At 36.1% G+C, this 15,313-nt stretch overlaps 1 protein-coding gene across 2 annotated transcripts in view; it reads right to left on the reverse strand.

Moving 5' to 3' along the window:
* Positions 1-10,686, reverse strand: part of Naglu (N-acetyl-alpha-glucosaminidase) — an 84,229-nt gene extending 73,543 nt beyond the window's left edge. Inside the window, exons 1-3 of one of the 2 annotated variants that reach the window (XM_089232757.1) lie at positions 10,362-10,686; positions 6,487-6,569; positions 5,402-5,450 (exon numbers count right to left, since the gene is read on the reverse strand). In XM_089232757.1, the coding sequence (XP_089088883.1) occupies positions 5,402-5,425 (24 nt within the window). In that variant the 5' untranslated portion in view covers positions 5,426-5,450; positions 6,487-6,569; positions 10,362-10,686. The remainder of the gene's footprint in view (positions 1-5,401; positions 5,451-6,486; positions 6,570-10,361) is intronic. The other variant, XM_089232758.1, reaches the window with a different exon arrangement.
* Positions 10,687-15,313: the final 4,627 nt, after the last annotated feature.

Here is a 15,313-nt window from a genome sequence, read left to right on the forward strand (position 1 = left end):
ATCGATCTCTGATACCCTGGGCCAGGACGGATACAGAGAAAGTGCGTGATCATCCCTCAAAGAGCCGAATTATATGGGGGGAACAATTGGTCTGAGTGAAATACGGGACAATCCAATGAACCTACACAATAAATCGACCCTCCCAATACATCAACCTGGGTCCACGCCTACCCTGGACTAGAGTGAAGTGAGCTTGTTTCTTGTGAAGGTTTTATGCACGACCGTCTAAACCAGTGGTTCTTAAACTTTTTTCAATCCCGCAACCCCAGTGCAATGCGACACGTACCTTCCCGCACTCCTTTGGATAATGCGTTTTCTGTCTGTTAGAAAATTTAGTTTGTCTGTAATTAATTACATTTATTATTCATTAATTAATTTCTATAAATTCTTTTACTTATTATTCAATGCCGTTTTCAGTTAATGCTTAATTTTGGCTTCTATTTTTGAAAATTAATTCAAAAACTAAACCAGAAAAAGTTACTATTTTTCAAAATTTTTCCAAATTTGGCAGGACTCAATAAATAGTTCTTCACTTATTGATTCCAGTCAGGCGAAGATCCAGGACGATGTGTCGAGAACGACGAATTAAAAAGTTCTTCAAATCATCCCGTATTTTACGGGACGGACAAATTTCCCCATACTATTCGGCTCTTGGTAGGGCGATCGTTCCTATCCCCACTTTGGATCAGCGCCTAAGCGAACGCAGGCATCTTCGGCAGTGAATGAAGTGGAATCAAACATCTCTGTTCAGATGTTTGAGGAAGACATCTTCAGCTTCGAATGGAGCGAAGGAACACATCTTCAGCTCTTCAGCTGTGAATGGAGTGGAAGCACACATCTTCAGCTCTCTAGCTGTGAATGGAGCAGAAACAGACATCTTCAGCTGTGAATGGAGCAGAGACAGACATATTCAGCTGGGAATGGAGTGGAGGTAGGTGGATCCAGAGCAATTTGATATTAATAGTATATTTTTTTCCAATCGAAACAGAAAGCAAGTACGATTGCTAATTGGAAAAGAAACTTTTGCAATGCAAATTTTCGTGTGACACATTTTCTGCTGATGAAAGCTAAAATAAGGTGTTAAAATGTCAGTATGATTCACATTTCTTGATGAATAGAAAAATTCAATTTTTTTCATAATTGGCATTTTTCTGAATAATCAGTCAACATGTAATTTTTTTTCATCTCGCACCCCCAAAAATGCCATGGACACCCGCGGTCAAGAACCACTGGTCTAAACGTAGTGGATTCTGAAGCAAAGTGATGTTCTGAAGCCACATATTTATAGCTGGAAGTAACACAGCTTACATATTTACATACTTCTGAAAATTATAGTGTCAAATCTCGTCTTGTAGGCTCCCTATGGATATAAAGCCTCGCATCATGACCACATGGGTCCATGGGTTGGCCCTGGTTCTATGCACAGTTCTTTTGTGTGGATTCTGAAAGTAGCCACCATTATCTTTGTCAGCTTTGAGCAGCTTTGTTTCCCTTCTCCACGAAATGAAGGTGAATTATGGGGTCACATCAACAACGTGTAGAGTACGATATCATAGGACATAATTGGGACCCTCGTTCAGACCCCTGCAACGAAGTGTTCAAGAATGCATTGCCCAGAAAAATGCCGCAACATTCTTTTGATGTCCTGTATATCCAAGTGTCTTATTGCTGTATATTTTTGGAAATTAAATAATATATTTAGTGCTTGATTATCTATGTATGAAGTTTGACCAGTTTCCAATCATTCTTTCATGGTATGGCCTTTTCTGTGTCAGGCGGTGTCTATACGCTCTATTACAGAAAATATGTATGCGTTCTTATAAGAAATAATTTCGAATACAGAGAGTTAAATTATTGAAATCTCGCGACAAACTAACACTTCATCAATGGATGATGGCAACACAACGTCACACCTAGATCAATATGTCAATGACTACAATAAGAAATAAACAACGGAATGAAATCGTATGTTTTTCTCATATTCTCTTCTTATAGATTCCATCATAAGCTCTGAAATTATAAGGTTAGTTCCGTTACATTCCATGATGGTTGCAGCTATAATCCAAGCATGTTCCTGAAAGGCATGTTTACCGACCTGGTTAGAAAACGAGATCTGATCAAGACGGAGACACTATTGGGCGAATCCTGAGTTTGTCCGTGATTATTCTGCTTCTAAAATGCCCTATGCATGCCCGATAACTTCTAGAATTGCGTGCATACCGTCATCGATGCACCTACGAGTGGTGAAAGTACTCGCAGCACAACCAGAGGCGTTATCCTGCTGGGAGGCTATTGCAAGGGATCGCTCCTCAAACTGTCACCGCAGTTCTTGGTGACGTGTGAAGCTCCACATCTACAGACATATCGTCCTCCCTCATGCCAGAAGCATGAATGTGCAATTTTTGGAAGAAAAGAACGTGGGAATTGACATTTGAATGTTTACTCTACCCATGTTGCTCTATGGAAGTTATTTTCCCAAAATTTTTTGCAACATGTGTTTCAATAGGATACACATTTGCAGGTTAAAAGCAAAACTTAGATACCAAAATAAGGTATCCAACCACCTGATAAAAAAAAGGAAAAATTTGCAAGTTCGTGCTTCTGGCACGTGGGGGACGATATCTGCATGTTGGATCTTATACGGCAACAAAATGCAAAAAAAAATTTATCTGGAACAAAACTAGATTTGCCACTGAACATCATACGTCTCCATTGACCACTGCTCAGGGTACAAACAAACGCGATCTTTCTCTTCAAGTTCTTCCATGGACACATAGATCATCGAACTTATCTCTAATCAAGCACATCTGAGATATGCTTGAACTCCAGCTGCGCTAATCATGGAATTCAACGGAACTGGCCTTTTAATTGCAAAAGTTATAGTGTAATCTCATTACAGAACATATAAAAAACTTCAGACATGACGACGAGTCCATACCACGTCGTCGTGTCAGCTTGTATTGCAGCCAGTTTGGAATTCATGAACTATTGGGGGAGTGGGGGGGGGGGGGGGCGGATGCGTGACATTATACTGCTACCATTCAGTGATTAATTGATGATTTTTTATACCACGACATTTTAGTGATTTCATTGCCGCTATAACACCTTTTATTCTCAGAATTTCGAAGCAGCTAAATAATTTTTTTTTTGTCAGTAGAGTTCATTTAGCTTCATAAAATGCTATTAATTCGATCCAATTACATTCAAATCGACGAAGAGATGAGAAATGTGTGTGAAAGCGATATATTTATTTTATTTTAATACTTTTTTAAAAAATAAAATTTCCTCCTATCAGTAAATACATAGTTTTTATCATTACCTTTTGATAAAGATATAGATCATTATTCAAAAAAAAACTCCTCCCGAATTCAATTTCTTAAAGATAAATATTGATCAGCGAAGAATATACACACCCACATGAAATGAGAAAAAAATTTGTTACAAAATTATTCTCACTCACACAAATATTTGTTGCTTTTGCCGGAATAAGTATTAATTTATCAATTTGTAATTTTTAATCAGCTTAATTGAAGGTAGAAAAGAAAAGACATGAAGACAGAGATTCAATGTTTCTTTTAGTTAATAATAACAATTAATTGAAATTGAATAATAATAACTAGCGAAACGAAAATCGATTATTACTATTTTTTCCATGCTCAGTGAAAAGAATTCACGTTATATCGCTGTTTAATTTACTGGCGAACCGTTGATCCTAGACGTATACTTACAATTAGAAATAGTTTTCAAATAACGTGTAGTACTCGGATATGTCATTCATGTTGCAAGAGGTTGTTATATTAAAATAAGAAAAAAAAAAGATTAACTTTTTATACAGTTCCCGTGTGCCCCAAAATCTGTTTAGAAAGTTGTTGCCCGTCTCTCGTGATGTCAAAAAAAATCCATGTTTCTAAGTGGAATATTCACTGTGATATTCGAATTCAAGAAAATGGAAGAAATTTGGGAATAAACAGCATTAAATGCGGGAAAAACGGTTTCTCAAACTAAGAATTCTTTAGTTGCAGTTGCAGTTTATTAAAACTGTTTTAAATTCTGAGATGTCCCCTTAACTTTCAAGGAGTAATATCTCGGCTGGAATTACTCATGTATGCACTTGGATACAGCGTTATTATATATAAACTGACACTGCTCAGACATATTTAGTGCCCATTCTGATGGAGGTATTTTGATGAAACTTGGTATATAGGATCTATGAACCATGGGGAAATGAAAGGTTCAACAGAAAAAAAAGTTCAACTTTTTACCTCTAGGTGAAAAAGTAGCGCCTTTTATCACCGTTATCTTTTTCCCATGGTCCAAATAACGTATAAACCAAGTTTCAATTAAATACGTCCACCACAACGGGAACTTCATAGGTCGGAGTAGTGTCAATATAATTAAACTGACACTAACACAGCTTAATAATACTGACATTACTCCGACAAATGTAGTGCCCGTTGTGGTGGATGTATTTAATTGAAACTCGGCATATATATGTTATTTAAGAAATGGGAAAAAGATAACAGCGATAAAAAGTGGTACTTTTTCACCTTGTGGTCAAAAATTGAAGTTTTTTTATTGAATCTTTCTTTTTCCCCCATGATCGATACATCCTATATATAAAGTTTCAACAAAATACTCCCATCAGAATGAGCGCTACATACGTCTGAGTAGTGTTAGTTTATTTATAACCACCCTGTACATGGAATTTTTTTGTTGGGTTTAATAAAGACAAGGAAACCACTTTCTAATTGGAAGTGAGAAGACAGGTTTGCCCATATAAAAATTAAATTTTGTATGTCAATACATGTACGGTCTCTAGTAAAATAAATGACATGTCTAAAATGGGTAAGTCATTAGAATTATTATTTTTTGATTGAAAGTATGTTTCTATAACCGATGGTTCATGAGTTATTTGAGTAGTAACGGAATTACTTTTTCACCCTGTACATAGTTCCGTTAGAACAACTCCAACATGCTGAGCCAAGCCATAAATATAATTTGAGAAACATTCCTACTACCGACGATGGCTGCGAAAACCTGATGAATATCTAAAATATTTACGCCGCTTTGGAAAAGGCGAAACTATGGCGTTTCCTCTTGAGCCGAATTTCTGTTTCAGTGGTGTGAATAATTTACTCAGCCACCAAATTGACATAATTGGCAGAAGTGACCTTTAGTTTATATCTCTCACGGCAATAGAAAAGGACATAAAAGAAAGCGTGTTTCTGGTCATCGCGAATCTCACTGATAAAAAAAATATCCACAGAAAAAAAATTATGTTCAACAGAAATATATCTGTAATATATTATTTATTTTCCTACTAAATGTTGAAAGTGTTTATTTCTTTTTTATGAATTTCATGAATTTTCACTCTAATAATTCCATTAATAAAGAATCTTACCGATATCATGGAAATAGTATTCATGACTTTCAAATATTTTCAAAGAAATCTGCAAGAATCAAAAATTAATATTGTTTTATTTTAATATTCATATATTTACTTATTTATTTAATTACATGTATACACAACTATAGGATAAAACTAGAAATCTCAATTACAGATGTGAAATGCAAACCACCTATCAAATAGGAATGAGGGGTTGCGAATGAACAGAAAAAAATATATAAAAGAGTTAAAATTTAAAGTAAAAAGGATACAAATGTGTGACGGTGACTCATTGTAGAACATGCTCTTAGTATGTGTAGACTGTAGATGAATCAGACGCATATATATGTGAAGGGCCCCCCCAAGCGAAATGTGAATATGATAATATTGGATCTAATAAATCCGTTAAAAATTACTTGCATCAATATTTTTGATTGAATAACAAATTGAAGAAAACTTCGACTAAAAAAAACCGGGGCCCATTTAAAAAAAAAAACCGAGATAATCCCAAGAAAATACGGGACGATGCGGGATCTATGGTCATCAAATTTACGGCAATGTTTAATTAAAAAAAAAAAAAAATCACCCCTCCCAATAACGACCTCTAGATCCGACTCTGAGGTGAATCAAAAACGTCAAAATTAAAAGGCATTAAAATCATTATACATTTTACAACATTTCTCGATGGAGCAATAGTGCCCTATTGTTTCAAAAAACTTAGTGGCGAACAGCTTTAATGAGCGTGTGTTATATTGCTTCGCCAAGAAATTGATTCTGAAAGCACAATCAATTCTCTTCGAATGAAATGAAAAACATTTCCCTACCAATCATTTTAAAATAAACAAGACGTAAAAAGTATTCTGGACTGATGATTCAATGTTACTTATATGATCGCTATAAAAGGGTTCGAAACAATAGCAGCATATTCCAGTTTTGATCTCATCAAAGCATTGAATAAAACAATGAAGCAGTCGATATTTTTTAAAAAATCACAATTTTTTTCTCTCTACAGAACCTACTCTCTTAAAAGAATCAGTACAGATATATCATTTATGTGTTTAGAAAAACTAAAATCAGCAGCAGAGGCGGCTGAAGCTTACCTGCCGCCCGGGTGCAAAGTCTCATATGCCACCACTAAAGAAGACTATTGCGGGAGGCTGACAGGGCTTTAACACAAGGGACCCTATAAAAAAAAGGAAAGAAAAAATTAATAAAAATAAGCATGCAATGGGCTTGACCATACGTCCCGCCTTTAGAAAGATTGTACCGTTTTTTGCAGAGCCGTATTTATGGTCTTGCCGCCTGTGGGCGCTAAACGGATTGTGCCACCCTTCTTCTATTCTAGTCAAATTTTCTTGACTACTCTTTCTTCACCAACCTGTGCTATGACCCGCTTAGCCTCCCCCTCTCCCCAACTGCTGCAAGTACACCTGTGCCTCTAAAGTCACTTTTGGCCACTCATATGCTCGCACACTGTTTGGGTCACTCACATATTTGCACACGCTCTAAGGTCTCTCGTCTGGTCATGCACATGCGTGCTCACGCTCTAAACCACTCTTTTGCTTATTCACATGCTTGCGCACTGTTTTGATCGCTCACATGTGCTTGCACACACGCTAGGTCATTCACATACTTGCACATGCTCTAGGTAACTCACTGACGTGGTCCTTCGCTCTTCACGTCACCAGTTTGGCCATTCACATGCTTGCTCCCACTCTGTCACTCTTTTGCTCACTCACGTGCTTGCAAACTTACTAGATCACTCTTTTGGTCACTCCCTGGCCTAGTCCCTTGCTGTCTTGGCAGAGGCGGATTTTTTGAGGGCTATACAAATTTCGCCACTCCTTTCCATTCTATTAATTTTATTTTCTTGGCCACTCATTCCTCAAATTTGCCACTCTGGCCAATAGCCCTGCTATAAGCCCCCTGTAAATACACCACTGGTTTTTTGACTTACCGTTCTTAAATTATGCCGGGTAACTCAGTGACTCTTGTTCAGAAGTCATTCATTACTGACACTTATCCTGTAAAGAAGTACAACGCTCGAGCCGAGTTTTCTTTTAAAAAATATTTTTTAAGCCATTTCTGGTGCACCAGGTATCGGACAAGTAAGAAACCGAAGTCTTGATTTAATTTGTTTTCATTTGACTGTTCCAGAAAAATTACTAGATACAAATACAAATACAAATACAACGCCACAACAGGCAAATTGCCCAACGAGGTGGCTGACTTAAGAACAACATGGATCCCCGAGCCATTTTTTGGAGGCCCTACCTACTACTACTACACCACACATGCGCCCCGCCCACCCCCCCCCGGAACCCCCCAACGAATCGGTACATGCGGGAATGTGCGTGTACGTGTAGTGAAACCTGACGTGAAGTTTTGTTGTTTTCTGTAATGCTTGTTATGTGTAGTGCTGCCATCTGCCATTAGTTTTTCTAACTATGAGTGAAGTGTTATGATTGAATGATTTATTGTTGTAGGACTGTTGCTCTCTGTGGCGAGACTTTTTAACGGGGAGATCGGCTCGCATTTGCGCCTTGAAGTTGGGAACCACAGAAAACCAACTTCAGCCGACCATAATTGCCCTTGTGAGGGAGTGCATTCTTCTTTCTGGTATGACTGTCTTTTTCTTAAGCTGTCTTTTCCCTTAAGTTTTCCCAACATCGAGGTATGGCTCAAAAGCATGATGTCAAGTGCAGAGGCGTCTTTACAGCGGGACATCGCAGGCTACAGCCCAGGGCAACAAATTTGAAAAATGAGTGGTCAAGAAAAGTAGTAAAATGGGAGAATGGCGCCGAAATTTGCACAACTATAAATCCGCCTCTGCTCAGAAAGTGAGGGATTAGACTGGTGAGTGACCAAACGAATGACCTAGAGTTTGTAAGGATGAGAGTGACTAAAGGAGTGATCTAGAGAGTTTGCAAGCTCGTGATTGACCAAAACCAGTGTGCCAGCATGTGAGTGACCAAAACCAGTGTGCCAGCATGTGAGTGACCAAAACAGTGTGAAAGCATGGAAGTGACCAAAAAAAAGGGACTTAAAAAACAAAGAACCAAGCTGATGAATGACCTAGAAAGTTCGCAAGCATCTGAATGGCCAAAAATGACCAAAAGAGCAAGGGACCAGTTCAGTAAGCGATAAAAAAAGTGACCTAGAGAGAGCAAAGGACCAGGTGAAGAGGGAAAAAGTGACAAAAAAAAGTAACTGAGAAACATAGGCAAATTAATATAGGCCCCCTTACTGAGCGGGCTATAGCACGGCAAATTTAAGAAACAAATGGTCAAGAAAATTAGACTAGGATAAGAGAAGGGCGGCAAAATTTTTGTGGCCCATAATCAGCTAAACCATAAACCTGCCTCTGGTCATGTAAATTTTTAGTGTGTATTGGAACTTTTGGTGTCTAACAAAAGCCTAAGCTGCCGCCCGGGTGCACCACACCCATAGCACCCTGGCTTAAGCCACCCCTGATCAACAGTATGAACAACGAGACGGCCTTTTACAAAAAGTCCCTTCTATTCAAATTAGTATCACCAATGTGATATGAGAATAAGAGCGGCATTTTCTTGTTAGAATACTAATTACCTGGGCCCGGAGATGATGATTAGAGCCCGGATTATATGCACTAAAAAGTGACGAAATATGCTCTAAAAATATGCAAATATGCACATAAAAATTCCGAGATATGCACATAAAAATGCCGAGATATGCACTTAAAAATGCGGAAATATGCACTTAAAAATGCCGAAATATGCACTTAAAAATGCCGAAATATGCACTTAAAAATGCCGAAATATGCACTTAAAAATGCCGAAATATGCACTTAGAAATGCTGAAATATGCATTAAAACCCAAAATGTACACAAAAAAATCATGAAAACTATCAAAAATCAGAAAATACTGTATGCATTTGAAAAAATCACCATGCAAAAAAAGCAGATATGCTTTTAAAATGAATATTTTCTATTTTTTAGTGCATATCCATTTACAAAAAATATCCCCACATACAATGGCGTACGCAAAGGGCTTTTTTGGGTTCTAACACCTCCCTTGAGCCAAGATTATAGTGTTATTGGACAGGAAAAAAATCTGAAAACCCCCCTCGAGAAACTTTTGCGTACGCCTATGCCCACATATACATGCATATGCAAAAGACTTCTACATATTTTTTATTTAGGCATTTTTAATTTCTAGTTTTTTGTAGCTGCTCAGTAACGAAATACCAATAACAAAATAATTTCAACACAATTTCTAAAAAAAATTGAACGCTTTTGACATATCACTAGAAATAGCCTTAATAATAGAACACTTGATATTTTGAAAAAATACGAACATCTCTATTAATTCACTAAATTCCACCTGCGGTAGAAAAACCGATGTTATAAAAATACAGTGAACCCCCCTTATTCTGAAAATCTTTCGATTTTATGCATTTATATGCATTAATGCTAAAAAAGGCCACGCTCCAGTTATTACTAGCATAATAACCTTTAATGAAGTTTAAAACTAATATAACTACGTAGCAAAATAAATTTCAGTTAAACTAATAAATACGTAAACAAAAAATTTTATCATTGCGAACTTATCTAATTAATAACTCCACGTGTGCGTGAAACGACGTAACGAGACAAAAAAAAACAAAACAAAATTATCAACTAATTACGAAAAATTCCGATTAACGAACAAAAAAACATATTTTTTTAGAAAAAAAAAATTGGTCCAAAATTTCATATTCCGTTAATAAATACTGTTAATCAAAATTTCAAAAATAATAACAATATCCCCATAATTGTGTAGATTAGTTATATTTCGTCACCAATTTTTATAGTTTTTAGCAAATGGAGCAAATTTGAAGGTGTATTTCGTTTTCTTATGATTAAAAGTTATTTATTTTAAAGAAATTTTTAACACGCAGCTTTTGGTTATCGGGATGAGAAAGAAATTTTAGAGAATTAACATATTTTGAACTTACGTGTTGAGGGAGGGTAATAGGATGGGTTCGTGGTCGGGGTTGGACCATCAAGAGCTAACTACACACCACATCAACGACGCTTCGTTGAAAACTTCAAAACATTTTCTCTCGTATTTTTATTTCCAAAAATTCGTGTTTTTTTTTCCTTTCCCTTTCCATAGAAAATGGAGGAATCATCGTTATCGAACCATAGACTATTTCCTACGATGTTTTAAGAACAAAGATTATCAGGATCAGAATATGCTGATAACACATCCACTAGTCAATAAAAACCGAATACATCTACGATTAGAGAGAGAAATGTCTACTCCATATTTTTTGTTATCTTTTCTCTCACTCAAGATACGTCATTTGCAGTATAATCGGGGGGGGGGGGGGAAAGAGGAAGAATTGCGTTATTTCTATGTAAATTATTAATTTGAATACATTTTTTTTCCCTTCATTACTGCCAACTCGAACGCGATTTACATAAATGAATGAAAATAATTTTCTTAAGGAGAACTGACTACGTGCAGGGCACTTTTTTCAAAAATAGGGGGATTTAAAAAAAAAAAACATGGGTGGTTTACAATACTGTAAATCCAGTGAATTTTTTGAAATACTTCTATACATAACTTTTTGAAATATTTTATGCACCGAAGTGCCAGAGAAACTGGTATAGACGAGCATTTTCAAATAAAAAAGAAATGCAACCAATGAACGTAACTCGCAGTCAGCCTATACAGGGTGATTCTAAACTCATGGAACAAACTTCAAGAGGTAATATAAGACACCTAAACAAGCATTTTTGGTCATAAAATCGACGGTTGAATCGCAATAGCAAAGGCGGTAGAGGGTGTTTTTAAAGAGTGCTCAACAGCATTTTAACAAAACCAAATATAAGTTTTTCTGACGAATTTTCTGCAATAAGTGCAATCAACCATTCGAGGGTGCAGGGTATTGTAATATGATTGGTCTTATCTCACGGTGCAACCTGGGTAACGCAAATTCTACCGCAAGTCATTGTACCGCTTGATCATTGTTTGGCGCATCATAACCTTTCTGGTCTTTGAACCAATAAGTAACAAACTCCAATCCGATTCGAAGGTGAACATGCACTCTCTAATGATTGATAGCACATATCGCAGCAATTCCGTCTTAAAAATATGATATTTTTGTTTTTGGACGAAGTGCGGTTGTGCACTCTCTAAAAACACCCTCTACCGACTTCGCTATTGCGATTGGGACCGCACATTCTGTGATCAAAAATGCTTTAGGTCGTAAAAAAAATCGCAAATAGCAAAGACCGTAGAGGGTGTTTTTATTGAGTGCACAACAGCACTTCACCAAAAACAAAAATATCATATTTTTTCGACGGATTTATAGCGATATGTGTTATCAACCATCCGAGGTTGAATATGCAACTTCGGGTTGGATTGGAGTTTGTTTTTTATTGGTGCAAGAACCATCAAGGTTATGCTGCGCCAAACAATGATTAAGCAGTACAGTGACTTGTGGTAGAGTTTGCGTTACCCAGGCTGCACCATGAGATAAGGCCAATCACCTTAAAACATCCTGCACCATCAAATAGTTGATTGCACATATTGCAGAAATATATGATACATTTGCTTTTGGTGAAGTGCTGTTGTGCACTGAATAAAAGCATCCTCTACAGCCTTTGATATCGTGATTCGACCGCGTACATTCTATGACCAAAAATATTAGTTTAAGAGTGTTATATGACCTCTTAAAAGTTTTTCCCATGAATTTAGAATCACCCTTTATAAGACACTAGATAGCTGGGAACTGTTAAATCGGTTTCTGCTGCTAAAATGACTGTTTATCACGATTTAAGTGACTTTGAACGTCGTTTAGTGGTGGGCATTCGTGAGATGGATCAAGCATTTCTGAGGTAGCGATGAAATTTGGGTATTTGCTCTCCTTTTAGATATGGTAGTTTTCGTGGAACGATGTGAATTTCGAAAAAAAAATACTATGTTTTATTTTCAAACAGCTGTAAAATACTGAATTCTGAACATATAGCCAAGTTCCTAGTTCCTTCCACAGCTAATGTTATCTGAAACGCTGTTAAAAATTTCCATGAAAATATCTTGAATAGTTTTGAGAATTTTAGTTTCACATGGAATAAAGTAAGGAAAAAAAAATGAATCTTCAAAAAACGTGCTTGAAAATTGTTTGTTGCCTTTGAAACCATTGTTTCAGTTGGTTTTAATCAGTAATTTACTTATTGCATGTATAAGAATAAAAGAGTTTTGGATTTTGTGTGTAAAGAAACCCTTTCAAATAAATTTATGAAACTATTTTCGACAATTTTCAAAAAATTCGTTATTTGAAGTCATGAGGATTAAGGTAGTCAGTTACCTTAATCTTCTAGGACTGATGCTAAAGTGATGTTAAATTTACATTTGTTATGCTAGTGACAAATTTCATTGTCACATTTTTTACTTTTTTGATATGGTATGAAGTTTTATATCTTATTTCAAATTTATTATTTTCAAAAAAATTCTCTTGATGAGTTCTTTCTTGTATTTTTCTCTTTCGGTGTTTTCTGTGGAAGGGGTTTCACTAGGGATTCTCTCAAAGTTTTGTGTACCACTTACAATTTGTGCCAGAAAAATAGAAGTCCGCTCTACGGAGCCCCTGTGCCAATAAAGTGAAGAAAAACGAAGGACACAGACCCGTGTTCACATACACACATATACTCAGCGTATAGCAACGCAAAAACAATGAGTTAATTGTTTTCTCTTCCAAGCCCACGGGTCCCTTCAAGTCTATCCAAGAACCCCTGGTTGAGTTAAACCACTTCCAGTTACAACCCTGATGGTGGGGGGGGGGAGGCATCAGGTTTCAGAGATGGTGGGACGTGGCGTGAGAAAGGTTGGGAACCACTGTTCCAGAGGCATACTTCCAATTAGAAAATGTTTACAAATAACGTGTGTACTCAGATATTTCATTCATGTTTCAAAAAGTTGTATAGTTATTAAAATTAAAAAAAATAACTTTTTATACAGTCCCCCGTGGGCCTTAAAACATAATTAAAAAGTTGTTGCCTTCTCTCCTGATGCTAACAAAAAAAAATTCCATGTTACAAACTCAGTGCAATATTCACTGAGATATTCAAATTCGAAAAACGGAGGAAATTTGGGAAAGAACAGCGTTAAACGCTTGGCAAAACGGTTTTACCGTTTCGGATATCTCAGTGAATATTTCACTTAGAAACATTACATTTTTTTTTGTTGGCATCAGGAGAGACAGGGCAACAACTTTTAATTTACTTTTGATTCACACGGGGACTGTATAAAAAGTTAATTTCTTTTATTTTGACAACTATACAATCCTTTGAGATATGAATGAAATATCTGAGTACTACACGTTATTTGTAAACATTTTCTAATTGCAAGTGTGCCTCTAGGATCAACGATTCGTCAGTAAAATGCCATACCTACTTGTTTGCTATGCAACCTGTATACATCTTAGTTATATACGTTATTTGAATGCTTTTTCTAATTGAAATTATGTCTCTAGGATGAACGGTTCACACCAGTAAAATGCGGCAAGGAGGAATTATATGGGATCCTACTGTATACAGACGTGTATAATTAAATCCGTGAAGGAGTGCGATTCACCATGATGCGATAATTAAACTCATCAGTTCCAGTAGTTTCGGTGGTGTCTCTTCTATTTGGCGACAGTTTTAAAGCATTCATGATTAGAATGCGGAAACATGTCAGAGTTTATACTCGCTTGAGATATATTCCTCCCTGACGTGATTCGAGATGTTAATAATCATTCACTTTATTGAACTTGTAATGCATATAAACTCAACATTATTGATTGTTGGTCAAGTTTAACAACTTACCAAAATGGAATTCAAACATTTCATTGCAAATAAAAATTTCAGAAACAGTAATCTCATATATAAGGAAATAACTATAATAGTCTTTAGCGTTACAGGTTTGAAATAACACCATTGTAAACTGATATACCAGTTTGCTTCGAAAAACTTGAATACACCTGTGTGTGTGTAAGTGCAGCTTATACATAAAATACTTACGTAGAAAGTCTCAAAATATATATCTGAAATTCGGATTTTAGTCCAAAAATATTTACACAATAAAATATTTTTCATCCAATTTTTTTACACAAAAGTGAAAAAATTATTTGGAGCAGTCAATCCAATTTATACAATTTTTTCAACCACGGATATGCTCAAGAAGAACCTCCAAAAACATGGGAATGCAAATTAGAGCCGTATATTTTGAACCTGATCTTCCCAACTTAAACATTCCATGCTGCTCCACAGAAACTTGCAAGAGCTTTTCAATACGCTTGCAATTCAGGGATATTCTATTTTTTTGAAACGGTCGTGTACTTTATAGACATAACTAAAATTTTCTTGTACAAAAATAAAATGCTGGAGTTGTATATTTACGAAAAAGTAGTATTGAAAATGTCTACGTATTCCCAAAGTTACGCATTTTTGAGTGGAGGGAAAACATTTATAGCTTTTGGCATCACAAAATACTACATTTTGTCAAAATCATTGAGATTTCGTATTTTTCCTATACGAATTACTACTCGGATCGCAAGTACAGGGTGGTTATAAATAAACTGATAATACTCAGACGTATGTAGCGCCTATTGCGATGGAGGTATTTTGATGAAACTTGGTATATAGAATATATGAACCATGGGGAAAACAAAGATTTAATTTAAAAAAGTTAAATTTTTGACTACCGGGTGAAAGGTGGAACTTTTTATCGCTGTTATCTTTCTCCCATGGCCGAAATAACATATATATATATATATACCAAATTTCAATCAAATACGTCCACCACAACGGGCGCTACATAGGTCGAAGTAGTGTCAGTATAATTAAGCTGAGTAATGTCACTTTAACCTCTTCGCGTACAAGCTACTGGCGATAAATTTGAATGATCTGTATTAGACGT

This window comes from Pholcus phalangioides, unplaced genomic scaffold, assembly GCF_987345545.1.
Source record: "Pholcus phalangioides strain wild (caught in Gottingen) unplaced genomic scaffold, Ppha-v1.0 ptg000007l_1, whole genome shotgun sequence".
NCBI classification, from domain to species: Eukaryota; Metazoa; Arthropoda; class Arachnida; order Araneae; family Pholcidae; genus Pholcus; species Pholcus phalangioides.